The 27,904-nt window shown below is 38.0% G+C and overlaps 1 protein-coding gene across 2 annotated transcripts in view; it reads left to right on the forward strand.

Annotated features, from left to right (window-relative positions):
- LRP6 (LDL receptor related protein 6) overlaps positions 1–23,104 on the forward strand; it is a 173,647-nt gene extending 150,543 nt beyond the window's left edge. The window contains exons 18-23 of one of the 2 annotated variants that reach the window (XM_027592991.2): positions 6,823–7,059; positions 7,916–8,026; positions 12,532–12,762; positions 13,982–14,118; positions 14,778–14,875; positions 17,661–23,104. In XM_027592991.2, the coding sequence (XP_027448792.1) occupies positions 6,823–7,059; positions 7,916–8,026; positions 12,532–12,762; positions 13,982–14,118; positions 14,778–14,875; positions 17,661–17,955 (1,109 nt within the window). In that variant the 3' untranslated portion in view covers positions 17,956–23,104. The remainder of the gene's footprint in view (positions 1–6,822; positions 7,060–7,915; positions 8,027–12,531; positions 12,763–13,981; positions 14,119–14,777; positions 14,876–17,660) is intronic. The other variant, XM_027592992.2, reaches the window with a different exon arrangement.
- The last annotated feature ends 4,800 nt before the right edge of the window (positions 23,105–27,904 follow it).

Here is a 27,904-nt window from a genome sequence, read left to right on the forward strand (position 1 = left end):
GGACATATGGGCTCTTTCCATAGTTTGGCTATTGTGGACATTGCTGCTATAAACATTGGGGTGCACATGCCCCTTCAGATCACTACATTTGTATCTTTGGGGTAAATACCCAGTAGTGCAATTGCTGGATTGTAGGGTAGCTCTATTTTCAACTTTTTGAGGAAACTCCATACTGTTTTCCAGAGTGGCTGCACCAGGTTGCATTCCCACCAACAGTGTAGAAGGGTTCCTCTTTCTCCGCATCCTCACCAAAATCTGTTGTTTCCTGCCTTGTGAATTTTAGCCATTCTGACTAATGACAATTATCATTCTGACTAATGACTCTGACAATGAGGTTGTATCTCATTGTGGTTTTGATTTGTATTTCCCTGATGCTGAGTGATGTTGAACACTTTATCATGTGTCTGTTGGCCATTTGTATGTTTTTGGAGAAATGTCTGTTCATGTCTTCTGCCCATTTCTGTTGAGTTTGGTAAGTTCTTTATAGATTTTGGATACTAGCCCTTTATCTGATATGTTATTTGCAAATATCTTCCCCCATTCTGTTGACTGTCCTTTGGTTTTATCAACTGTTTCCTTTGCTGTGTAAAAGCTTTTTATCTTGATGAAGTTCCAGTAGTTCATTTCTGCCCTTGCTTCCCTTGCTGTTGGAGACATGTCTAGCAAGAAGCTACTGTGGCAGAAGCCACAGAGGTTGCTGTCTCTCTTCTCCTCTAGGATGTTGATGGATTCCTATCTCATATTTAAGTCTTTCCTCCAGTTTGAGTCTATTTTTGTGTAAGGTGTAAGGAAATGGTCCAGTTTCATTCTTCTGCAGGTGGCTATCCAATTTTCCCAACACCATTTGTTGAAGAGACTGTCTTTTTTCCGTTGGACTTTCTTTCCTGCTTTGTCGAAGATTAGTTGACCATAGAGTTGAGGGTTGATTTCTGGCTTCTCTGTTCTGTTCCATTGATCTGTGTGTCTGTTTTTGTGCCAGAACCATACTGTCTTGATGATTACAGCTTTGTAATCGAGCTTGAAGTCCGGAATTGTGATGCCACCAGCTTTGCTTTTCTTTTTCAGCATTCCTTTGGCTATTCAGAGTCTTTTCTGGTTCCATCCAAATTTTATTTGTTCCAGCTCTGTGAAAAAAGTTGAAGGTATTTTGATAGGGATTGCATTAAATGTGTAGATGGCTCTGGGTAGGATAGACATTTTAACAGTATTTGTTCTTCAGTCCATGAGGATAGAACATTTTTCCATTCCTTTGTGTCTTCCTCAGTTTCTTTCATTTGTGTCCTGTAGTTTTCTGAGTATAGATCCTTTGCCTTTTTGGTTAGATTTATTCCTAGGTATCTTATGGTTTTGGGTGCAGTTGTAAATAGGATCAACTCCTTAATTTCTCTTTCTTCTGTCTCATTGTTAGTGTAGAGAAATGCAGCTGATTTATGTGCATTGATTTTATATCCTGCCACTTTGCTGAATTCCTGTATGAGTGTTAGCAATTTTGGGGTAGAGTCTTTTGGGTTTTTCACATAGAATATCATGTAGTCTGGGAAGAGTGAGAGTTTGACTTCTTTGCCAATTCAAATGCCTTTTATTTCTTTTTGTTGTCTGATTGCTGAGGCTAGGACTTCTAGTACTCAACAGAGTAGTGATAGTGGACATCCCTGCCTTGTTCCTGACCTTAGGGGGAAAGCTCTCATTGAGAATGGTATTTGCCATGGGCTTTTTGTATAGGGCTTTTATGGTATTGAGCTATGTTCCCTCTATCTCTACACTGTGAAGAGTTTTAATCAAGAAAGGATACTGTACTTTGCCAAATGCTTTTTTTGCATCTATTGAGAGTATCATATGGTTTTTGACTTTCTCTTATTAATGTAGTGTATCACATTGATTGATTGGCGGATGTTGAACCACCTTGCAGCCTAGGGATAAATCCCACTTCGTCGTGGTGAATAATTCTTTTAATGTACTGTTGGGTCCTTTTGCCTAGTATCTTGGTGAGAATTTTTGCATCCATGTTCTTCAGGGATATTGGTCTGTAATTCTCTTTTTTTGGTGGGGTCTTTGTCTGGCTTTGGGATCAAGGCAATGCTGGCATTATAGAACAAGTTTGGAAGTTTTACTTCCATTTCTATTATTTGGAATAGCTTCAGAAAAATAGGTATTAATTCTTCTATTTGATAGAATTCCCCTGGAAAGCCATCCGGCCCTGGACTCTTATTTTTGAGAGATTTTGATTACTGCTTCAATTTCCTTGCTGGTTATGGGTCTGTTAAGGTTTTCTATTTCTTCCTGTTTCCGTTTTGGTAGTTTATACATCTCTAGGAATGCATCCATTTTCTTCCAGATTGCCAGTTTGTTGGCATATGATTGCTCATGATATGTTCTTATAATTGTATTACTTCGGTGTTGGGTGATCTCTCCTCTTTCATTCATTATTTTCTTTATTTGGGTCCTTTCTTTTTTCTTTTTGTTAAGTCTGGCCAGGGGTTTATCAATTTTATTAAGTCTTTGAAAGAACCAGCTCCTAGTTTTGTTGATCTGTTCTACCATTCTTTTGGTTTCTATTTCATTTCTGCTCTAAACTTTATTATTTCTCTTCTCCTACTGGGTTTATTATTTTTTTAAGATTTTATTTATTTATTTGAGAGAGAGAGAATGAGAGAGAGAGAGAGAGCCCAAGAGGGGATAGGGTCAGAGGGAGAAGCTGACTCCCTGCTGAGCAGGGAGCCTGATGTGGGACTCGATCCCTGGATTCTGGGATCGTGACCTGAGCTGAAAGCAGTCGCTTAACCAACTGAGCCACCCAGGCGCCCCTCCTACTGGGTTTAGGCTTTATTTTCTGTTCTTTCTCCAGCTCCTTTGGGTGTGAGGTTAGGTTGTGTATTTGAGCCCTTTCTTGAGAAAGGCTTGTAGTGCTGTATACTTCCCTCTTAACTGCCTTTGCTGCATCTCCATCCCAAAGGTTTTGAACAGTTGTGTTTTCATTTTCATTTGTTTCCATGAATTTTTTAAATTCTTCTTTAATCCCTGTTTGACCCATTCATTCTTTAGTAGGATGCTCTTTAGCCTCCCTGTATTTGAGTTCTTTCCAAATTTCCTCTTGTGATTGAGTTCCATTTTCAAAGCATTGTGGTCCAAAAATACGCAGAGAATGATCCCAATCTTGTGGTACTGGTTGAGACCTGATTTGTGGCCTACTATGTGATCTCTTATGGAGAATGTTCCATGGGCACTAGAGAAGAATGTGTATTCTGTTGCTTTCAGATGGAATGTTCTGAATATTTGAAGTCCATCTGGTCTAGTGTGTCATTCAAAGCCCTTGTTTCCTTGTTGATTTTCTGCTTAGACAACCTGTCCATTGCAGTAAAGTGGGGTGTTAAAGTCCCCTACTACTATTGTGTTATTATCAATGTGTTTCTTTAATTTTATTAATTGGTTTATATAATTAGCTGCTCCCATGTTAGGGGCATAAATATTTACAATTATTAGATCTTCTTGTTGGATAGACCCTTTAATTATGATATAGTGTCCTTCCTCATCTCTTATTACAGTCTTTGGTTTAAAATCTAATTTATCTGATATAAGGATTGCCACCCACCTTTCTTTTGATGTCCATTAGCATGGTAAATGGTTTTCCACCCCCCGACTTTAAATCTGGAGATGTCTTTGGGCCTAAAATGAGTCTCTTGCAGACAACATATCAGTGGTGGTGCTTTTTTTCCAGTCTGATACCCTGTGTCTTTTGATTGGGGCATTTAGCCCATTTACATTCAGAGTAGCTATTAAAAAATATGAATTTAGTGCCATTGTATTACCTGTAAAGTCACTGTTTCTATATATTATTATATATATTATAATTCTTTTATTTCTCCAGAAGGAGATTCTCTAGTGTCTTTTATGCTTTTTTCAAGTCCAACTAGTGTCTTTATAATTGTCATTCTGAACTCCAGTTCCGACATCTTACTTATGTCCATACTGATTAGGTCCCTGGCAGTCGGTACTGCCTCTTGTTTTCTTTTTTGAGGTGAGTTTTTCTGTCTTGTCATTCTGTCCAGAGAAGATTAGCTGAACAAGAGAACAAAATACTAAAATGGCAATGACAACCCCAGAGAAATACACACTAAACAAATCAGAAGAGACCCAAAACAGAAAAAAGAAAAAAATTAAATTAAAAAAAAATAGAATATAATCAGACAGATGAATAGCAATACACTGGATCCTGTGTATATTTTGGTCTGTTTGTTAGAAAACTAGGTCCAAAATTGTAAGGAAAGAAAAACTTATATATGTACAAAAATAAAATTAAATACAATTAAAGGATAGAATGTAACTGTAAAAATGAAAGTTAAAAGACAAAAGAAAAAAAAAGAAAACAAGAAAGATTATAAACAGGTGAACAGAACAGAGCAATACACAATATACTATATCCTGAGTGTATTTTGGTTGGTTTGTTAGAAAAAAATTACATCTCAAAATTGTAAAGAAAGAAAAGCTTATACACACACACACACGCACACACACACACAAATAAAATTAAATACATTAAAAGGATAGAATGTAATTGTAGAGATAAAAATTTTGAAAAGACTTTAACAAAAATAAGAAAAGTTAAAAAAAAAAAAGAATATCAGACAGGTGAAGAGAACAGGTCCATACGCTAGATTCTGGGTGTATTTTGGTCTGTCAGAAGAAACTGCATCCCAAAATTGTAAAGAAAGAAAAACTTATATACAGAAATTAAATACAACGAAAGGATAGAATATAACTATAAACATGAAAATTACAAAAGCGTTGATAAAATAAGAAATTGGTTGAAAAAGGAAAGAGACAAAAAAATTAAAATTGAAAGACTAAGGAATCATGGGGGAAAAAACATGAATTCTATATACTGTTTTCCCCTAGCGCTGTAGTTTTACAGTTGTATATGATGATTAGTAAACTTGGATTAGCGGGATGTTTTTGTTGGTCTTCTGAGGGAGAGGCCTATTGCGTTGATTCTCGGGTGTCTTTGTCCCAGGTGGAACTGCACCACCCTTGCCAGGGGGCCAGGCTAAGTAAGCAGCTCCAGATTGCTCTATGTGCCTTTTGTTCCCTGAAGGCTTTCTGTGCTCTTTAGAGGATGACAGTGAAAATGGCAGCCTCCCAATCTCCAGCCCTGGAGCAGAGAGCGGGGGCCCCCACTCCTCAGTGTGCCCTCAGGGAAAAGCAATCAATCACTTCCATCTCCCTGGTCTCCAACTGCACTCCGTGCTCACCCAACTTGTGACCAGGTATTTCTGTCTCAGGCCCACAACCCCGTTTCAAGGCTCCAAACCCTGCAGACTTGTGTGGTTTGCACTTGTGCCGCTCCTGGGGGAGAGAGTGGGGTCTTGCTGCAGTTCTGCTGCCCACTGGGCCCCCTGCTCAGAGAGGACGGTTGACTTTATTATGTTTAAACCCCACGGTGCCTGGGTTGGTGGTATATGGCAACCCCAAGCTGAGAGCCCACTCCTGGGCTCGCTGATTGCAGCCACATTCCTTGCTCCAGTGCCTGGGAACTCTGCCGCAGTCAGGCACCCCTTGTCTTCCTCTGACCCCGGAGATCCTGAGACCACACTGTCCCACCTAGGATTCCACCCCACTTCGCCACTTGAACACCTTTCAGGCAGGGACATCCCTCACCAGAGCAGACTTCTGAAAGTTCTGATCTTGTGTTCTGCTGCTCTTATCACTCTCGGGTGCCGGCTTATGGAGGCTCCCTCCCCACTCAGTTTATCTTCCAATATATGGCCTCAGATTTACTTCTCTGCACCTCCTACCTTGCAGAAAGTGGTCACTTTTCTATTTGTAGAGTTGCAGCTAGATCTCTGGTTGAATTCATAGGTGTTCAGAATGATTTGATAGCTATCTAGCTGAATTCTTGGGACTAGACGAAACTGAGGTCTCCTACTCCTCCACCATCTTGGACTGTCTCCTCGCTAATTCATATTTTTTTAAACTTCTTGCCAGATACCTAAGTGTAAATAACTGTAGTTTATTTGTCAGTTCTTTCAATTTTAAAATAAAAATGGTGTTCCATTTTGGGTTGAGCTTAGAACTCAAAGTGCTTTCCTGTGAGAAACCATCATACTGAGGTATGCAACATGAGCTTTATACATACTTCCCATTTTATCAAATGCTATTGAAGAGACAGCATGTATTCCAAGAGTTGATTTTAATATAGTTAATATTTTTACTGGTTCATCAAGAACATTATTTAAAACTGGCTTTTTTTTTTTAAACTGTGAGTGTGTGGCTGTGCAGAATGCAGTGACTACTAATAACAGTTTGATAACACTTGAATTTGCTCCTTTGCCAAGACTTTTACCAGCCATTCCTTTTGTTGAGTCAGGGCAAGTGTAGTGAGAAAGGCAAGTGGCATCTCGGTATTATTATAAAATAGTTTTGACTTTGTAGATCCTCTTTCCTAAGGGTTCCTGGGCTGCTCTTTGAGAACCTCATCACTAAAAAATTTATGAATTGTAGGCTAACTTTAAAATATTTGTAGGTGGATGATTATGGTGGTTATTCCTCAGTTATGTGTGAGATTATAATGGATTGCAAATAATCCTACTTGAATTATAATATACGAGAAAACTTTTTTCTGTCGTATAGTTTTGCAAGTTAGTAAATCTAAGTGTAGTAGTGTAAAAATTGTATTTATTTTCTGGTTAGATGGGGTAGTTTACAGATTTTATCTATGAAAAAGTGTTTTGCATATGTTAATTATTAAGTGAGCTTCACTCAAGTGTATTTGTACATTTGTGTGACTGTTGTGTTTTTGTCACTCCTCTCCCCCTTGTTCATTTGAAGAACCCCCAACATGTTCTCCTCAGCAGTTCACTTGTTTCACGGGAGAAATTGACTGTATTCCTGTGGCTTGGCGCTGCGATGGGTTTACTGAATGTGAAGACCACAGTGACGAGCTCAATTGTCCTGTATGCTCAGAGTCCCAGTTCCAGTGTGCCAGTGGGCAGTGTATTGATGGTGCCCTCCGATGCAATGGAGATGCAAACTGCCAGGATAAATCAGATGAGAAGAACTGTGAAGGTATCTGAAATTCCTGGGGCCTGGTTGTGTCGTCTTTTTTTCCATTAATGTTCAGTTGTTTGAAATTCAGAGTATTGCTTTGGCTCAATGGTAGATTTGGGGTTTTTTCAAGTACATTTGACTTTATTATGTTTAAACCTAGTAGCATGTTCCAAATTGTTGTTTTAATCCACTTATCATGCATAAGGTTTATACACTTTAATAAGCTTTGCAGATTGAGAGATGAGGCCCAAAAGTTAGACCTTCAGTATGTAAAAATAGTCCTTGTTTCCATTGAACTCTGAATCAGATTTATTTATTACAATGTAAAATAATTTCATATCTTCCTCTTTGCACCACTAACCTTTAACATGGTAAAAACAAATTCTCTATAATTTTTTAGTGTCTAGAAATGCACGTAGAGGGCACCTGGGTGGCTCAGGCAGTTAAGCTCTGCCTTCAGCTCAGGTCATGATCCAGGGCCCTGGGATTGAGCCCTGGTTCGGGCTCCCTGCCCAGTGGGGAGTCTGCCTCTCCTTCTGCCCCTACCCACTGCTTGTGTGCACTTTCTCCTCTCTCTCAGATAAATAAATAAAACAAAGAAAGAAAGAAATGCATGTAGATAGAATTCTTTAATTCTTAACAGAATTATTAGTGAAAGATGAAATTTAAAGAACAAAATAGGAAATTTCCTGCTGGATTTCTTTTTCTACTCTTTTCTCTCTACCAATGGAAATCCCCAGAGAATAATTTTTAAGTTATATTTTAAAGTCTAATTTGTTTTTCATTTACATCTAGAAAGTACTTTTTGACTCTTGCCAGAGTTTGACTTTACATGCTAGTAAAAATGAGAAAACTATTTACATTATTTCCCCAGTGCTTTGTTTAATTGATCAGTTCCGCTGTTCCAACGGTCAGTGCATTGGAAAACATAAGAAATGTGATCATAATGTGGATTGCAGTGACAAGTCAGATGAACTGGATTGTTGTAAGTAGGACTAAAACCTTATATATTACTCTTACGGGAGAATTTTTAAAATACTTTTTTCCTTTTCTTCATGGGTGAGTTTCACTTATAATTAGTATTTCTTTATTAAGAAGCAAGCATTAGGGGCACCTGGGTGGCTCAGTCAGTTAAGCATCCAACTCTTGATTTTGGCTCAGGTCAGGATCCTCAGGGTGATGAGATCAAGCCCTGCATCGGGCTTCCTGCTCAGCTGGGAGTCTGCTTGAGAATCTCTCCCTCTACCCCCTACTTGCGCTCTCTCTTTCTCCTTAGAATAAATAAATAAAAATCTTTAAAAAAAAAAGAAGAAGAAAAGAAACCAGCATTAATGTTAAGCTAGTTATTTGTACCAGGATTTTTTGTTTTGCTTTTAATAATTCCTTAAAGACAGCAGTTTTCTTTGCACAAAAATCTTCACAGGAACATTAAGGAAAGCATCAGAAAAGAATAAATATTATTTTGCCACAACTAAAGTTAGTAAAGTCTCAAACTATTTAGATATGTAGAAATCAGTCAGTGGTATGAACTTGAGATTCTGAACATTATCCCATGTTTATCATCTCTGACTTTTTTCTTGACATGTTTCCACCAGTTTCTCAGTGACTTTAAGAGCTTCCTTAAAATGCACCGTAGGATTCTTATGCCAACATATACCCCTATGCCTAAAGACTCTAGGGTACATAACTCATAGTTTCTTCAAGGTTCATAACTGTTGACAAATGCCCTGACTTAAACTATATCCCGAACTGATAAACTTAATTCTGAATGGAATTCAGAATAAGTCAGGTCTGGGGGCACCTGGGTGGCTCAGTCGTTGAGTATCTGCCTTCGGCTCAGGTCATGATCCCAGGGTCCTTGGATCAAGCCCCGCATCAAGCTCCCTGCTCCGCAGGAAGCCTGCTTCTCCCTCTCCCACTCTCCCTGCTTGTGTTCCCTCTCGCTGTGTGTCTCTCTCTCTCTCTGTCAAATAAATAAATAAAATTTTTAAAAAACAGAGTAAGCCAGGTCTACCCTGTCAAACTGATTTAATGAAATTTAGGTAGAATTCATTTAAAAACTCTTTACACATAATGAAGACTTTAAGCTGGTATTTTTACAAAATTCAAATGGGATCCTTACTAAGACTTTTAGAACTTACTCATTTATTCAGCAGACTTTTACTGAATACCTGCCATGTGTTGAGGGTACATGGTTCCTGTACCAAGTTTCTCAAAGTCCTCTCTGGTTGAGCTAGTAGTAAGAATAAAGATTTTAAAGCCAAATAGAGATGGATTTGAATTCTAGCTCCACCTCTTACCAGCAAATTATTTGTTGTTAAACTTGAGTTGCTTTATCTTTAAAATGAAGATAATACTTAGCCTGGTGGTTGTAAGAAAATTAAACAATTCAATGTATATAAGCTCTATAGCCTGGCTCATAGTAGACACTGTTGATAAAGGAGTGTGATAAGTGGTATTAAATGTGCTATAATAGAGATCTGTACAAGTAGTAGCATCAAAAAAGAGAGTGGTCAGATCTTCAGGAATGAACATGGGGTTCATCAAGGAAGACATCTTAGAAAAATGATACTTAAGATTGGGTCTTGATCAGTGAATAGTGTTAATTATATAGGTAAATGGAGAGATTATATTCCAAGCTGAGAGTATGCTATTCAAAAACAGAGTGGACTAGGCACCTTTGGGAAACTACATATAACTAGGACTGCCAGAATACAAGCTGTGTCTTGAGGAGGGGTATCAGCAAGAGAACATAGGTAAAGGTAAGATCAGAGAAGACTTTGCTTTTCTTTGAAAGAGCCTAGACAGCATCCAGAATAACGGAGAGCCATTGAAAAGCTTAAGTAAAGGACTGGCATGGCTATGTAATTGTGAAAGCTGTAAAAATAGATGGATTGGAAGTATAAGATAATAGGCAGGGAAATGTTAGATTGATTGCTTTCACACGTTTTGATCACATCAAGAGGAATACAGTGATGTGGGTGTACACATAAAGAAACAAAAGTGTCATACAACAGTACTTACCCATATGATATAGAATGTATTCTGAAATTTCCTGTTTTAAAATGCTGATTGCAACTCACTAAATTGTTTTCACCATCTAATGACTTGCAGCCTCTAATTTAAAAATACTTAGGAGGCTATTATAGTTCAGGCAGAAGATAATTATCTAAATCAAGAGGAGCACTGGTAGTGGAAAGGAGGGGATAGATTTCAGAAATAGAGTAAAAAAGGTTTTGCAACCATTTAGATGTAGTTGATAAGTTTAGGTTGACTCACTGAGTGACTGGAGTCATTAACTAGAATATATAGCACAGACTGAAAACTGAAGGATCATTCCGTATCTTGGGCTCCAGATGTAATATTTGTCTGATACAGGTTTTTTATTACTTTTTAAAAATTTAATTTAAATGTCTTTGATTTGCCACAGGTGCCATCATTTATTTATGATCTGCTTTACTCCTGGGAGCCACAAAACCTGTTGGATATTGGTGAAGATAAGTGCAGGGTAGATAGGTTGCATTCAAGTTGTCAATGGGATATCCCAATGAAGCTGTTCAGGAAGTGGTTGTCGATTATGTGGGTCTTTAGCTCAAGAGAGAGATTTGGCCTCTTCAGTTTATTAAAGATAATTAAAGCTGAGGCGTTGTGGATGAAGTCTCAGAGAGAGTTAAGTAGAGGAAAATAGTGGGACATAGAACTCTGGCAAGAACTCTGCACTTAAGAGACGGAAGAGAAGGAAACAAATAGAAACAGAAAAAGAATAATCAGAGCTAGTAAAACTAAGAGAGTGGTATTTTGGAAGGATATTGATTAGACATTTTTGAGAAGAAAAGAGCCATCGGTATTGAATGTTTGGAGAGGTCAGTAAGATGAAGAGTTTAGTGAATATGGCAAATAGGAGAACTTTGACCTTTGTCAGACAAGTTTTACTGTGGCCGTGAGGATACAAGCCTGATTTCAGTGAGTTAAGATGTGAAGACTAAGAATTGGAGATAGTGAGTATAAACTATTCTTTCTTGAAGCTTGGCATTAAAAAGCAATGCCAAGGCACTGGAAAGGAATAAGAAAGATAGATGGCTGTTCACAAGGACTAGGGAGAATCTGCACCCCGGAGTCCATAGACAACATATGTAACTGGCAGCCCCTGCATACTCTGTAACTTAATGATAGCATTTTCTCTCATTTAATCTGTCGGAGGTCAAGTTTAGCTGTGTGGGTGGGAGATTTAAGGTAAGATGAAGCAGAAGAGAGGTTTTTAAACATCTGTAGGTGTAAGGCCCCTGAATGGCTCAGCTGGTTAAGCCATCTGACTCTTGATTTCGGCTCAGGTCATGATCTCAGGGTCATGAGATTGAGCCTGTTGTAGGGATCTGTGCTCAGTGGAGAGTCTGCTTTAGATTTTCTCCCTCTCCTTCCCTCTCTGCCCCTCTTCCCCGCTCACACTCTTGCTCTCTCTCTCAAAAAAAATTTCATACACACACATAAAAGATCTGCAGTGTGAGATATAGTCTGACTCTTCAGAATGGAAGGATTTTCCTTCCAAATAGAAGAGTAACGCTCTAAACTTGACGAGCCCTTTTACTATTTACCTTTACCTGTAATATTGATGCCTCTGGCTTCTAAAGCCTCATAACTCATGGATCCGGTAAGCAGGGTCTTCCTCTAGTGCTCTCAGGCTCTGGCCTTTGTAAGTACTCAAGTATCAGAGACCTTACGTTTCTTGCCCTCAGGCAATAGATTCACTCTGAAGGTACCAGCATATTGGGCCTGAGAGCTAATGCTCTCTTTAGCTTCTAATCTCCCTTCACCAGGCCTGTATGTCGCTTTTCAAACCTAAAATCAAGCTCAGAGCTGCTTTTGGCTTCTTCATTATGCCAGGTAAAACATTTGATGACTTTCCTAGGTCCATCCCTTTCGGCCCTAAAATTTTCTCTGAAATTCAAAATAACCATGTTATTTTATGATATACAAAATGAAGTAGGATAAATTTTATCTGTGTATTTAGAACTTAATGATGTTTAAATCTATGATTCACTTACATCTTTGTTTTTATGAATTTATAGATACACTTTTCAATGTATTGTTTTATTTCTGTCTTCACTTAAAGATAGTTCATTTTGTGGGCGCCTGTGTGGCTCAGATGATTAAGCATCTGCCTTCGGCCCAGGTTATGATCCCAGGGTCCTGGGATCGAGTCCCGCATCGGGCTCCTGCTCCTTGGGAGCCTGCTTCTCCCTCTGCTTCTCTCTCTCTCTCTGTCTGTCATGAATAAATAAATAAAATCTTTAAAAAAAAAATAGTTCATTTTGATTTCTAATGATATTTACCTATATACCCAATGGGGCATGGTGTATAAGTATTCATAGAAATAAAAAAAATAAGTTGTCTTCACTAGCTCACATTCTACTCAGAAGCCCTCTTTTTGATAACTATTTTGAGTCTACAGTTGTTTCTCCTTTATATAACTCTACTGCATTCTCATTTTAGATCCAACTGAGGAACCAGCTCCACAGGCCACCAACACGGTTGGTTCAGTTATTGGAGTAATTGTCACCATTTTTGTGTCTGGAACCATATACTTTATCTGCCAGAGAATGTTGTGTCCACGTATGAAGGGAGATGGGGAAACCATGACTAATGACTATGTAGTTCATGGACCAGCTTCTGTGCCCCTTGGTTATGTGCCACATCCGAGTTCTTTGTCAGGATCTCTTCCAGGTGAGTTAAGACTGATCCGTTGAGAATCAAGTCTGGGATCCTGGCAGGATTGCCAACTTTCCACTGTGGAAACAGGATATTGCCTAGAGTCTATTCCAAACTAGACTACTTTGGGTTTAAAAAATTCTAAGAACAAATGTTCTCTTTTACTTTTAGCACTGTCTCTTTTTATGAAAGGTTATAAAGCAAATGCATAATACCCGTATTTATACATACCAACTGCGTGTATTGCACATACTACATGTACTGCATTTCTGGATGTACTCTCCTGAAAGTAAATAGCTAGACATTTGTTGAAGAGTCATAAACCACAGGTCCTTTAGGTGCCCTACCAGGGGACCTCAGTACTATGGAGCCCAGCAATTAAAGGTGGGAAAAAAATAGATTAAGATTCCTTTTCAGCAAAGATTAGAAATAGCTGGGTGATAACAGGGAGGGATATATTATCTTAGGCTATGCCTAAACAATAACTAAGTAGCCAGAAATTCCATGTGTTTGGGTAGACCATATTGCCCTAGGGAAGTACGACTTTCTTTTCAGTGCCTTCTGGTGCCCATAGTGAAAAGAAGCCTTTTTTTAAATGAATATGGAGAAGGAGGCAAAAGCTCTCAGAAAATAAGAACTTACTCTGGGTGTAAATCTAAGAAAACAGATACGATTTTGAAACTATTAATGATAATGATTCCTTGTTGCTATACCTATTTTCAGTTAGTGGAATATGGGAATCACTTGGAAAATAATAGAATTTCTTCTTTCGCATTGGTGGTTGTGATTCCAACATTTGCATCCAGAAGATGAAGAAGTAATCCGTACTTTGTATTAATGCCCTTAAAAGTGGATTTAGTTTCCTCTTAAGTAAATCTGTTCTTTAATCTATCCTGCTTTACAACCTCCACTCCCCAGAGTCGTTTTCTTCTGCAAATCCTCTAAGGTTGAAAACTTCTTATTTTGAAGAGCTCTGCTTCTATCCTTGGAGAGAAGGGATAGGAACTATTTACTTAGCCTTGTTCTAGGCCAGCTCTCAGCAGTGTTCATGTTTAGAGAACATTCATTTCCCTTCTCCATTAAGTATTTTTGATTATTAGGAAAAGAGGGCATAACTGTTTTAAAATCAAACCATTTGGCTATTGTTATTTGTAATCCTAGTGTTGAATAAAAACATGCGTGGAAATAATTTTTATAGATCTTATTCATCTTCAGTATTTATCCTTCATTTTAGGAATGTCTCGAGGTAAATCAATGATCAGCTCCCTAAGTATCATGGGGGGAAGCAGTGGACCCCCTTATGACCGAGCTCATGTCACAGGAGCATCATCAAGTAGTTCTTCAAGCACCAAAGGCACTTACTTCCCTGCAGTAAGCAGTCTGTTTTCCTTTGTTTGACTTTGAATGCCAAGATGAATAGGATCCTAGATTTTTGACCTATTTAAATGGGGGTACTCAATGATGGTAATGTAAAGAGTTTTTTAGTATACAGTTTAGGCATATAAGGCTCTCAGGTGAGATTTACCACCACCACGCAAGCACTCTTAAATCTAAATCTTTAAGTTTACTGTGTAGTAACCAGCATATTTGAAAGCACTAGGCAGTAATTTCATAGTTTGGGTAAAAGTAGAACTACTGAATAGTATCTCCTGAGAGGCTTAGAATCTACATTCTGTGACCTCCCCAAAAAAGGAAGCATACGTGGTATTTCTCCTCAGTCAGTAATGTTTCTCTAAACATTTATAATTTAAAAAAATCAGAACCCAGCTGTGCTGAACTTAAACCAGTGACGTACAGATTTCCTTCTTATCACACTGCACTGTTGAGCCGTGATGAAATTGTTTTAGGAAGTGGAGAGCCCCACTCCTAAAGTACTATTTGAGGTCAGTTCTTTGGGAAAGAAAGATTGTGCTACCTGTGTAATGGAAAGGAATACAAACAGATGAAGCAAGAGCATGTAGGAAAGTCTAATGGTCTTTGTGTGGCATAGACTATTGTTAATTTAATAATTTAATTATTTTTCCCTTTAGATTCTGAACCCTCCGCCATCCCCAGCCACAGAGCGATCACATTACACTATGGAATTTGGTTATTCTTCAAATAGTCCTTCCACTCATAGGTCCTACAGGTAATACATATCTTCCTCTAGTATAATCAAAGTATTTATTAGAAGAAAGAAGTACTCTGGTTGTGGATGTGATATAGCCCTGCATAAGTGGATGATGGTCACTGAGAGAGAATAGGCATCTTGTTTTGGTAATGCTAATGTTGCCCCTACCACACATCCTTTTCTTTCGGGCATTATACATTTTTTTTAAAGAGAGTCACAAATGCTAGCTTTTAGAGTAATAAAGTAGAGCCCCTAATTTTTTTGGTAGTATTCTAAGGAAAAGTTACCCACCAAAATAACTGATCTCAAAATAGGTTACTGCTCAAGTTAGGTTTGATTGATCATCTAATTGACGTAAGATAGTCGATTGACATAAGACTGTCCAATAACCCATTCTTAGACTGTCAGTCAAACCTAACTTCAGAGACTTGTGAGAGCTGTAAGTAACAGGGGGCCGAAGAGCGTAGAATTGGAGAGAAGTCGAGAGAAGCTGAAGTTCAGCCCTTGCTTCATTCACATAGTGTATTACAAGCTGGAATGAAAAAATTCTCATAAAATTGCTTGGAATAAATCATGGCTCACTAAAATAAGTGAAATATATTTGTAAGACAGAAAGGGGGGAAATCATGCCTTTCTGCTGATTTGTGTCTGTAGAGCATATTGAGCAGGTGAAGTACTAGGTATTAAATTCTTAGTCTTTTCATCCTCTTTCAATATATGTGCTGCCCAAGGGAGCACTCTTTTCATCTTCTTTCAAAGGCCAGCAGAAAGTCAGCAGCTTGATAGTCTCTAAATGCTGAGTGTTGTGTTTATTGGCATCCCTCAAGTGCCTGTTATCTTCTAGTTAAGGTGTTTCGTAGACTTCTAGTCAAATTATCCTGATATAACCTTACAGATATATAAAAACCAAGTGGAAACTGTTTATAGTATCTTACTCAGAACTTGGATTTCAATTTATAGATAAGACTATTTGAGACAGGCTTGATTCTGAATTGATGTTTTTATGTTTTATTATAAATGTTGCTTTCCTTGCCACTAGTTTGATTGTTCAGTTACAGAAACCGTAAACTGGAAAAACAAAATGAAAGACTTAAAATTTTATTTTTAAAAAATTTTGGGGGGGCACCTGGCTGGCTCAGTTGACAGAGCATCCAGCTCTTGATCTCAGGATCAAGAGTTCAAGCACTGTGTTGGGCCTGAAGCCTACTTAAAAAGAAAAAATAAATGAAAAATTAATTTATTTAAATTGAATAAAACATTGTTTGATTAAAATGAACATAATTGCATCAAAAACATTTCTTACTTGACCATTTCCCAGGTCTCAAATTAAGCCCACTTTTTTTCTTCTGAGTCACACTTCTCATCATTTGTTGAGATTTTTGTCCAGACTGGAACATAAAAGAATTTTGTTAATTTTATTTCCTTTCTTCTTAGCTGTTTTTTTTCCCCCCATGAAAATGGAAGTGTTGGGCCTTTTAAATGTTGAGCCAAGAAATTTCACCAAGACTCAATGCCTGATTGGACAGAAAGATAAAACCTAAAAAGTACTATGACATCATGTCAATATTGATAGTAAAAACGCTTGAGAACCTGCTCAGCAGGTCATGTAACTTTTGGTCTTTTGGCAGCCATTTTTTTTGAGGCAAACCCTGGGTGATATCAAATGGTTTATGTCTTGGGATAGTATCTTGTGGCAGTCTGTAGTACTGGGCATCTTATGGATTGTTCCTTCAGGTTTACACATGCTCCTGTCCCTCACTTGTGGGTCACTTTGGTGACAAAGCATATGAAGAAACCTTGGTTGGAATAAATATGAAATAAGATCAGCTCTACAATATTTGGAATATAAGTTGTATATGAGGTTACAGATAGAAGCAGAAACGATAGGAAAGCTAGCACTTTTAGCTCTTTTCACTAGTGTGTTCATGTCTTCTCAGTTCCTTTTTTATTAGTTAACCATGCTGCAAACTTGATTATAGCTATAGATTATTTGAAAAGGTGGAACAACAAGTATAAGAAGTAAATTAGGTCTCTAAATACATATTAGAAAATACACTGGTCCTACATGGATATTTAGAATTGATCATTTTGTTGTTAGGACAGTATGCTTGTCTGTACACAAGGGATCAAAACTCTTTCCCCCAAACCATAGCACTTTGTCTTTGCTGATAGTAACAGTAATGGGATAGATATGCCCCTTAGGCTGTCTACCAGAATTCAGCATGGCTTTCACAATATTTGTTTTAAAGAGAGAATGAAGTTTTCAGACATCATTAAATTATTCATTAGGTAAATTATAGAGCAGTTAAAGAATGTTAAAAGAATACTAACATGATTGAGTAGGATCAAATATGTGAAGACCCATTCTTCTCACAGACTGTGGAACAGCAGAAATTGGTGAGGTCCGTCCGCTGTATAGACTAAATGCAAAATGTGCGTAACAGATTTTCCAGAGATGATCATTAAGTACAACTTTGAATAGTTCTTTGTTATTCAGTGATACAGTTTAACTTGAAGAAGGTATAAGAACACATCCAGAGGCTAGGTTGAGTTTACCTCTGCATTCCCATCCTATCCATTTTTAAATGCCTCTAGTCACATTTTATTTGCAAATATGAAATACATGCTGTCTTCCTCCTTTAATTGGCCGTTGCAAATTGCCTCCTGGTCTGTACAAATTTAAATTGTAGTAGCGTATTCTATTCAAAGTGAAGTTTACATCTAATACTTCTGTATTCTGATAGGGAAAACAGCTGTTCTGTAAAACTAAGTGTCTGCTTCTCTTGATTTTCCCCCTTACCAGCTACAGGCCATACAGTTACCGGCACTTTGCACCCCCTACCACACCCTGCAGCACAGATGTTTGTGACAGTGACTATGCTCCCAGCCGGAGAATGACCTCAGTGGCAACAGCCAAGGGCTACACTAGTGACTTGAACTATGACTCAGAGCCTGTGCCCCCGCCTCCCACACCCCGAAGCCAATACCTGTCAGCAGAAGAGAACTATGAAAGCTGCCCACCTTCTCCATACACAGAGAGGAGCTACTCTCATCACCTCTACCCACCGCCCCCCTCTCCCTGTACAGACTCCTCCTGAGGAGGGGCCCTCCTCCTCTGACTGCCTCCAATGCAAAACTGTAAATACAAATTTGGTTGAGATCTGGAGGGGGGGAGGGAGCTATTAGAGAAAGATGAGGCAGACCATGTACAGTTAAAAATTATAAATGGGGTAGGGAATACTGGAGATATTTGTACAGAAGAAAAGGATATTTATATATTTTCTTAAAACAGCAGATTTGCTGCTTGTGCCATAAAAATTTGTATAAAAAATAAATTTGTACTAAAAGTTTTATTTTTGCAAACTAAATACACAAAGCATGCCTTAAACCCAGTGAAGTGACTGAGTACAAAGGAAACAGGAATAATAAAGGCATCACTGACCAGGAATGTCTGGGCTTTATTGATACCAAAAAAAAAAGAGAGAGAGAAGAAGAAGAAGAAAAATTTAAGTCCATCTGAGAGTAGCAAACCATAGATACTTGGAAGTAGCCAAATAGCCTTCATGTTAACTAACATTTGAGGGCCAACAAGTTTAAGAAATCACAAAAGGAAAAAAAAAGGAATTAAAACTAACTTTGAACAAAGGGCTTTGTTTTCTCTAGGAATCCAGTTATTTTAGTGAGGAAAATAGGTATTTATAAAAATCCCTTCTGGGTGTTGCTGTTGTAGGAGATCAGCTGTCCAGGAAGACGGTGTGGGGCTCTTTGTGTGTGCAAGTCTTCCGTCCCTACCTTAGAACCCACAACCTCTGTCAAAAGAATTAATTTTTTCTCTAGGCGTTTTTACCTTGCTTCCTCCCCCCAGCAGCTTTGTAGGCCATTTTGCCAAGATATCACAGTTTATTCACAGTTTTTTATCTGAGGATTGATTAAATGAAATTTTCTAAATTAAGATTTCATTTTAATATTTCTACTAGCTCCATTCCTCTGTAGGCTTAGCTCTTGAATTTGACTGCTGTTTTTGCATAATGATCAAAGGGTAGGCATATTATTGCTCCTCTTCCAAGATTGTTTTAATGCTCATTAAAATCTCTTTTTACAACACATATAGGCAATGTTTAAGAATTACAAATTTAACCATTATGTTTTTGTTGTAAATTAATCATATATCCTTGCAGTACTTTCAGCATATAATATCACAATATGAAATCATTTATATATATATATATTTTTTTTCCTAGTAAAACATTTAAATATGTTCCGGTTAGAGACAATCTATTTAAAAAGAGAATTTTTTTGTTATCATTAAGTTTTCCCTTTATTAACTGTTTGTGACATTTTCATGTTCTTTAGGCCAATTTTTCTCAGAATGATGTCTACATACATACCTCTTTTAATGTGTGACATGAGTTTAATATCTTCCTGTTACCCAATGTGAATGTTAGATTGTTTTCAAATTATCCACAAATTATTCTTAAACTCACCTCGTATATTTGTGTGTGTTCTCTCTTATCCCGTTACAGATTAAGATGATTAAACAAATTTACCAGTATGGGTTAAATGAGAAGGCCAAATAGTAACTTCTCAGCTGTCAGAACTTGGGTGGAGGGGAATAATGGAAGGCTCTTCCATGATCTGCCTGACCTGTGTGGTCCTTGGGCTGCTGCATCCTCAGCTCTTAGGGCTGACATGTGGGATGATTCTAGCACTGCTCTGCCACCTTGCCACAGTCAGTTTCCTGCTTTTTACATGTTTCCAGCACTTCTCTGCTAAAACTGAATGTGTTTTTAAACTAATGTATTTTTACTTTAACAGATGTCGGTCAGTTACTGAATGATTTTTTTTTTTTAATTCTGTCTTGCTGAGGCCTCCTTTCTGGATTTCAGGGCCCAAGAGAAAACAATGGAAGAAAAGATTCAGAATTTTGGCGGGGATGAAGTAACTTTTTAAGCAATTAAAAATACCTAAGGAAATTTTTTAAAGAGAAAAAAATGTGGTTTAAGAATAATGCTTAGATTGTTGGGGACACCTTATACGAATCAGGTGCACTTGATTTTGCATATAAATAAATGGTGATCCATCAGTGTCTTGCATTTCAGTCAGACAAGCATTAACTCTTCCTGTTGGTGGACAAAGTGCTCACAGTCTAACAGAATGGACACTGGAGTTGCATTCTGTGACAGGGGGGCCTTTGATGCTTAAATGAAGATGGAAAGGTTAGCAATAACTGGGTATCAATTAGAATTTGAGAATTCTATATGTTTACATTTTTTAATGTGCATCTTTATCCGGTGGGCTTCCCATGTGGAAACTTGCACTATAACGAATTAAGAAGAATATTGCCTTGTTATATCTCAGTCCAAGTGCTTGTACTGCGATGGCAATGGCCTCTTCTTGCAAAATACTGATTTGTGTGCCAATTTGTTTGAAATTATTTGAAGGCAGTTCCGCTTAATCTCAGAATCCTCTTTCTGGGGTAGTTGAGATGGATTCTTAATATTTGGGGGAGGGTACCTTTAAATGAGAGAATTATCAAAATTCAGGAAAGATTGGACCTCAGGTTACATGGACAGTTAAGCTTAAGTAAACTCTCTTGATTATTAAACACAAGAGGTTTAATTGGAGAAACTGAAGATAAAAAATAAACACCACAAAAAAAGTGGAAAAGGGTTTGGAATTTGATGTATCGCTATATTCCCTATCCATGATGAAAAAAGGAATAAAATGTTACTAGATTCCTTAAATACTAAAGTATTTAATTTTGAACATATGTCTTAAAGTATGCCTATTTACTGATGTGATTGAAATTATCTGAGAAATGAGCTCTAGCATAGCATATTTTTTGTGCACTATATAGTAGACTAGTCTTCATTGAGGTGGTCTTTTTAACTCCGAACTTTTATAATTTAGGACTTGTCTCCTTCAGAGCCCTGGTCTTCTGAACAGTGGCCCAAGGGATTTTGCTGCTTAAGTCACAAGGAAAAAAATGGAGTTAAGGGATAGAAGGGATTCTCAGTATTAATTTTTCTTTCATGGAATTTTCTTACGCCTTTGACACTTGGCTGCTCTTCTATACTAGCATTCGTGAGATGTCTGTCTAGCAGAAAATTAGAGTTCCTTATTTTAATTTTAATATAAAATACTTTGTGATATACCATCAAGAGGTATATGGGATCCTTGAGTACAGCTACCATAAAGGGACGATATATACTTAGAAATGACTTTACAGTACATTTTCATCTAACAGGCCAATAATTTGGGAGCGGGACTTTTAAGCAGTAAAATTGTAGCATGAATTGAGGATTATATTTGTTCATCATTTTAAAATCCTCCAAGGTCAGTAATTTGTATAAGGCCCATCTGCATTAGGTAGCAATTAGTTCTGGGGTAAAATCTTTTTGTTTTGCCATCAAGGCCTATTAATGAAGAATACTTCAAGGCGAGTTAGTAGCTGTGGCTTCCCTAGCCTGTTGATGAATCTGTGTATGTTTATGTAACGGGACACCAGCAATCATAATAAACTACTTCTGCTTCTCTGTGATGGTTGTGCTGGTGGCGTCCTGTGCCTAGATTCGATTCCTAGAAACGAAGTGTTTCAAATTGTTATTTCTCCTGCAGGGGAAGCTTGCCACTTCATTGATTTGCATGCCAAAGAGCTGCGTATTGGTTACCATTACACATCTAACAAAATTGAGAAACAAAAGTCTTGGGCTTTTCATACCCCCAAGCTTTTAATAAGCATAAGTCTGTATGATGACATACATAGTATGTTTGGAGTGTGGCTATGAGTATGTGAGTATCAGTTGGCCAACAAATGTTTGGGCATCCACAAGTGAGACTATACACTAAGTGTAGACAGGGACTGAGTCAGGAGTTTATAATCAAGCGTTGTTTAAAACATGTTCTCAGAATTCTTAAACTCAAATTTAATTTTATTTGGTATTCCTTTCTTTATCCGAAGCCTAAAATGAGCCAAGAGAAATAACAGATGATTTTAGAAAGTACTGGTAGCATATGTGTGGTTTCTGACTTCTGGGATGGCATCATTTTATAATAGTCCCAAAATTTGGCTTATGAAATTTTCAGTTTTAGGGAATAACATTTTACATTTATAGTTTAAAACTTTTAAATTATGAGCATTGTGAATGCATATAACTCAGGATATTTCCATTGCCTTGATTCTGCATCTCATTAAACTAAGCCTGCACCTGAGTAGAAGAATCTTAGATCTAAGATTCTTACTGACTACTCTTGCCCTCCATAAGTCCAGGTAAATTTTGCTCAGCTTTTCTTTTTCATAAAGCATCCTTAAGCTATTGTTAAGTTTATTGCTGGAAAAAATCCTCATGACTTTACAGATACAACTATAGACTATGTGATTTCTTGTACTCAAGAATATAGACCTAACAAAAACTAACTTGTAGATTTTCACTGCTGCCTAAGGTTTACCCAGAAGTTTACACCAAAGATTTAGAGACAATGTGCTTTTGCTTATGCCTAACTGTCCATTTTTTTAAAAACAAATATAAGCAGGGCAGGGATATCTATCTATCTATCATCTATCTATCTATCTATATTTATAGTCTATCTATATCTGTAGATAGATAGATATACCTAAATATGAATGTTACAAGGAAAAGAAAGTGAATAAATCTAATTTTACATGAAATTAAGTATCTGGGGTTAGGAAAATTTGAAAAGAGTTAAGAGGATACCAAGAAGCTTAAGCTGGACTAGCCTTATTTGCAAGTGAAGGATCTGGTGCTGCTTTCAGATGTTTATCCTTTGTGTTTTTAAATTTTTTCTTAAGCTTTAATCTTTGTTATTGTCTTTAAGTCACCTGGTGTTCTTGTTCATGGACTTTGGTACGATGGTGCTTTGCAAGGATGTATTTATATTTTAATGGCCAACATTTGGTCAGCCCTTGTCCACTATTCACTTCCCCCTTTTTGTAAAATAAGTGCTTTAATTGTAAACTGTATAAAAATACCTTGTATAAATCCCCTTTTGATTATTACAATAAGCTGAGTTGTAATAAATGAAATGTTGATTTTTATAATAAAACAGTGGAAAATAAAAGCGTCATTTCTTTTTAGCAAGAAATTAAAACAGCTGATTGTGCTTTCCTGTGACTTGTGTTTCAGAGGCAACAAAACCCACCTTTATTGTTTGCATTTCAAATAAAATACAACCTTGGAAGAGAGGTTTGAGAAGGCCTGTTGCATAGTTCAGTGTTTGGCCATACCTGTATTGGGAACAGAGAATAAGGAAAACATTTTGTGCTTCCTGCTCTGGTTTTCAGTCAACTCCTGGAAGGAGCCCTGCTGTGGACGCTGAACAGCCCCCTTCTCCAGATTAGATTTAAAAGTGAACATTGCTCCTCCTGATGCAGAGCCCAATATGCTATGATACTGAAGGGTAGCAGAATTTACCACCTCAAAATATGCCACTTAGGCATCTTGATTGTTTTGAGTCGGGTAGGCACTTTAAAAACAGCAAATACAAATAGAGGCTTTCTTTGAGCTCCCCTTATCTGCCTAAAGACAGCTCCTCTAAAAGGAACACAACTTGTCATAAATCATAAATTCCCCTCCCTGAGAGTTTCATCAACAGGGAAAATTGATTCTTATCACAGAAGAGGAGACTAGAAAAAACAGCCAGATGAACTTTGCCACAACTATCATCCCTCCCACCTGCTCTTCTAAGGGCCCATTCATCTTTCCTAAAAATCACTCTTCCCTAAGAGGCCTACATCATCCCTCCCCTTTTCGTATTAATATGCTACTTAAGCCTGAGTTCTAAGCTATTTGGGGGAGTTTCTTGTTATCTCCCATGTATACATAGAGTGTACATGTTAATAAATTTCTGTTTTTTCTCTTGTTAATCTGTTTTTTATTACAAGTGTCTCAGCTAAGAACTTGGGTAGACAGAATATTATTTTCCTCACAATACTCTTTCCAGAGAGGGTTGAAAGAACCAAGGAGAACTCAAAATCACTAGATCCCTGCGTGAGTGAAATTTTGCTGGTTTGACAGGAAGAGAGGAAAGTTTTTTTTTTAAAGATTTTATTTATTTATTTGAGAGAATGAAATAGAGCATGAGAGGGGGGAGTGTCCGAGGGAGAAGCAGACACACTGCTGAGCAGGGAGCCCGATGCGGGACTCGATCTCGGGACTCCAGGATCATGACCTGAGCCGAAGGCAGTCGCTTAACCAACTGAGCCACCCAGGCGCCCCAAGAGAGGAAAGTTCTATTACTTGGCATTAGTTAAGCTCAAATATCAGGGGGTTGGATGAAACTAATGTTAGTGTAAAGGTCTTTTCTTCGCAGATGCTCTTGAGTAAGTGAGCTCACCTTGACTTCTTTGCTGACCCATCCCATTCTTCTGGAAAACAAAGATCACAAGTTGTGCTGTTACCAATCTAGTCAAAGAAAGGAGAGGCAGACCTTGGTTTCGGTTTGCCGGATTTGAAGGCAGGCTCAAGAATGGGAAGGACAGTGCAAGCTGTTGGGTCCTTCTCTCTGCAGGTGGGTTTTCTGCTAAGTTTATACAGTCTTTTTTATTTTAATCCTTTGTTTCATGTACAGTTTGCGTTATTTCTGTAAAGTGAAAATAAAGGGTGAATGACTGTTGATGGGGTTCAGGACATGATACCCCGAATTATGGCACCTTAGCATAGTGCATATTTTAAGCTGAAGGAATCTGAGAAATGGCATGTGCAGGAAGAACACTCTGACCTTCCCCCGAAGCAGGTCACAAACCCTAATGTGAGAAGTGCCCTCCCTGTACTCAGAGGAAAGGAACATCCTTACTTCAGAAGACAAAAGGACACAGGAGAGGAATCTGAACAAGCCGGCCTTGCTGAGTTTGCCTCGGTTTGTTACACATAGCCCATACTCTGTTCTATCATATCTTCCCATGACTTCCCAGTTTTCATCCAACCCAGCATAAAACACAGGTTTAAAGAGTGCCAGGGTGGCTCAGTCGGTTAAGCGTCTGCCTTCAGCTCAGGTCATGATCCTGGGGTCCTGGGATGGGGCCCACCATCGGGCTCCCTGCTCAGAAGAGATATTCCTTCTCCTTCTGCCTCTGCCTGACGCTGACCCTGCTTGTGTTCTGTCAAATAAAATTAAAAAACAACAACACATGTTTAACCATTTCTTTGGGTCTTCATTTCTTCATGAGGGCTCCTGTGTTATGTAAAACTTAATACATTTGTATGTGTTTCTCTTGTTGATCTCTTATGTTACAGGGATCCAACTCAAGAACTTAAAAAATATTTTTCCTTTTCTACGCTGTATTCAGATTGCTGTTGGCATGCAGTCTCCACACCACCACCACCCTGCCCTCCTCCCCCACCCTGCAAATTATCTACCCAAGATTTGCATTTGTAAATTAATCATTAATCACCTAATAAAGCCAATCTTTCCCAATTAAGAGGCCAAAAATAAGGGATAATTTTGCTAAGATTTGTGCAGCATTTACTTGTGCACCAGGTACTATGCTAAGTGTCCCCCCACCCTTTTTTCCCTTCAATAATCAGCTGATTAATACCCAAGCTTGACAGGAAATGCCCAGTCTGAGTATGAAAATCTCCAGTGCAAAATTTTGATCAGAGGCAGTTGGCAGTGGGTGGAGGAAAAAGGACACTAAATTGAGATTGAGATTCTAATCTCTGTTCCATTTTAATTAACTGCCAAGGCATGTCCAAACTCATTTAATCTCTCAGTATTTGTTGGTATTAGGCTCTAATAGGGTTTTCTGAACCCTGACTCTTTAATTGGCCACTTCCACTACCTGTTCCAGAGAGCTGCTTGTACTTAAGGCATTCTAGGCAATGAATAGTATTACAAGGTAGAGTCTGCTGGAGGCCAAACACCTGTGAGGTATCTTATTCTGTGCAGGTGTCTATTGGAGGAATCCTTCCTTCTTGGTCCCTTCTCTAGTCTTGCTCTGCATTCCAGAGTAATTTATACCTCTCACAAGAGACTTTGAGGCCCATCATACACTAGCTGTATGGCAGACAAAAGTTTAAGAGCTTTTTGACTTCTGGTCATCCTACCAAAAGCTCCCCCACTACCACATTACCCAACGTCGTGGCCTTGAAGACTTCTGTGTTTTGTCCTGTAATTAAGAGTCCTTTTTTCTTGGGGGTTCCTTGGGAAGGAAAGGATTAGGGGGCCTCAAGTTTTATGCAATCCTGTAATTCTTAGGTGCAGATGTCTATCATGGCGAGGTTTCTAAGAAAGAACTCAATTTAGAGCTGGAGCTCTTTATATTTTCTCTCATGTCAATTTTGTCTTTTTATGTCTTTGAGGAGTTTGTCCATTTCCTCTAAGTTTCAGTTTATTGGCATAAAGTGTGTCTCATCCTTTCAGTGTCTGTTTTCATTTCTGACATTGGTAATTTGTGTCTTGGTCAAACTGAAGGTATATCTATTATTGATCTTTTTTTGGAAAAATCAGCTCTTGTTCTTATTCTTCTCTATTGTATGTTCGTTTTCTGTTTCATTGTTTTCTGCTCATTATTTCCTTCATTTTACTTATCTGGATTAAATTTGCTAGTTGCTTAACATGAAAGCTTATGTCACTGATTTTAGACCTTTCTTTTATGATAAAAGCATTTAAAGCTGTCTGTTTCCCTCTAAGCATGCTTTAGCTGCATCCCACAAATTTTGATGTTTTCATTATCATTCAGTTAAAACATTTTCTAATTTCACTTGTGATTTCTTCTTTGAACCGTGGATTACATAAAAGTATGTATAATTTCTAAATATTTGGGGGTTCTCCAGATATCATTTTGTTATTTTCAGATTTAGTTCCATAAGGGTCCTAAGTACTCTGTATGAGTTTAACTCTAGAATTTATTGAGACTTGTTTTACGGGCCAGACTATGGCCTATCATAGTGATCATAGTGAATGTTTTAAGGGCACTTGAGTAGTGTTAAAAAGAAAATCACAGGCCCAAAAGGGAGTCATTTATGCTAGGCCACATCAACAAACCAGAGTGTAATGCTTAACTTAATTGCAGTTTCAACTTCCCCCAGAAATGTAGTTTTAACCTGTCAGGAATTTTCTGGTCAGCACCAATAAGGTAATCCGTCACATGGGCCCTCCCCAATCCCCAAAGGAAGATGAAGCAATCCACCTAATATCCTTTTGTTCCCCAAAGGCAGGTGACATCACCCGAAGTAATTCTTTTTCCTGTTTATGACTTCCTTGTCCTCCCTTTAAAAACCTTTCCTTTTCTGTAGCCCTTTGGAGCTATCCTCTACTTGCCAGATGGGATGCTGCCAATTCATGAATGGTTCAGTAAAGCCAATTAGATCTTTAAAATTTACTTGGTTCAATTTTTGTTATTTAACAATAGTATTCTGCAGTTGTTGGATACGGTGTTCAATAAAGTTCAATGAGATCAGTTTGGTTTATACTGTTGTTCAAGTCGTCTAGATCTTTGCTGATTTTCTGTTCTGTTCTATCAATTACTGGAAAAGAGTGTTGAAATCAACCGTAATTGTGGACTTGTCTATTTCCCCCTTTTAGTTTTGTCAATTTTTGCTTCATTTTGAGCTCTGCATGATTTAGGATTGTTGTCTTCTTAATAATTCACCCTTTTATTATTATGTAATGTCCCTCTTTGCCGCCATATTCCTTGACTTGAAGTCCACTTTGACTGATATTAGAGGCAGAGGCAGAGGGAGTGGGAGAGGGAGAAGCAGGCTTCCCGCGGAGCAGGGAGCCCGATGTGGGGCTCGATCCCAGGACCCCGGGACCATGACCTGAGCCGAAGGCAGACGCTTAACGACTGAGCCACCCAGGCGCCCCATCAATTATCTTTTTTAAAAAATTTACTTATTTTCTTTTTTAAAAATTATCTTTTAAAAAAATTTAAACATGAGAAAAATATTTTTACTTACCCATATAGTTATCATTTTTTGATGCTCTTCATTCCTTTTTTATAGATCTGGGTTTCTGGTATAATTTTCCTTCAGGCTGAAGAAATTTCCTTTGGCATGTCTTACAGTGTTGGTCTGATCATGACAAATT

Source organism: Zalophus californianus, chromosome 9 (assembly GCF_009762305.2).
Source record: "Zalophus californianus isolate mZalCal1 chromosome 9, mZalCal1.pri.v2, whole genome shotgun sequence".
In the NCBI taxonomy this organism is placed as follows: domain Eukaryota; kingdom Metazoa; phylum Chordata; class Mammalia; order Carnivora; family Otariidae; genus Zalophus; species Zalophus californianus.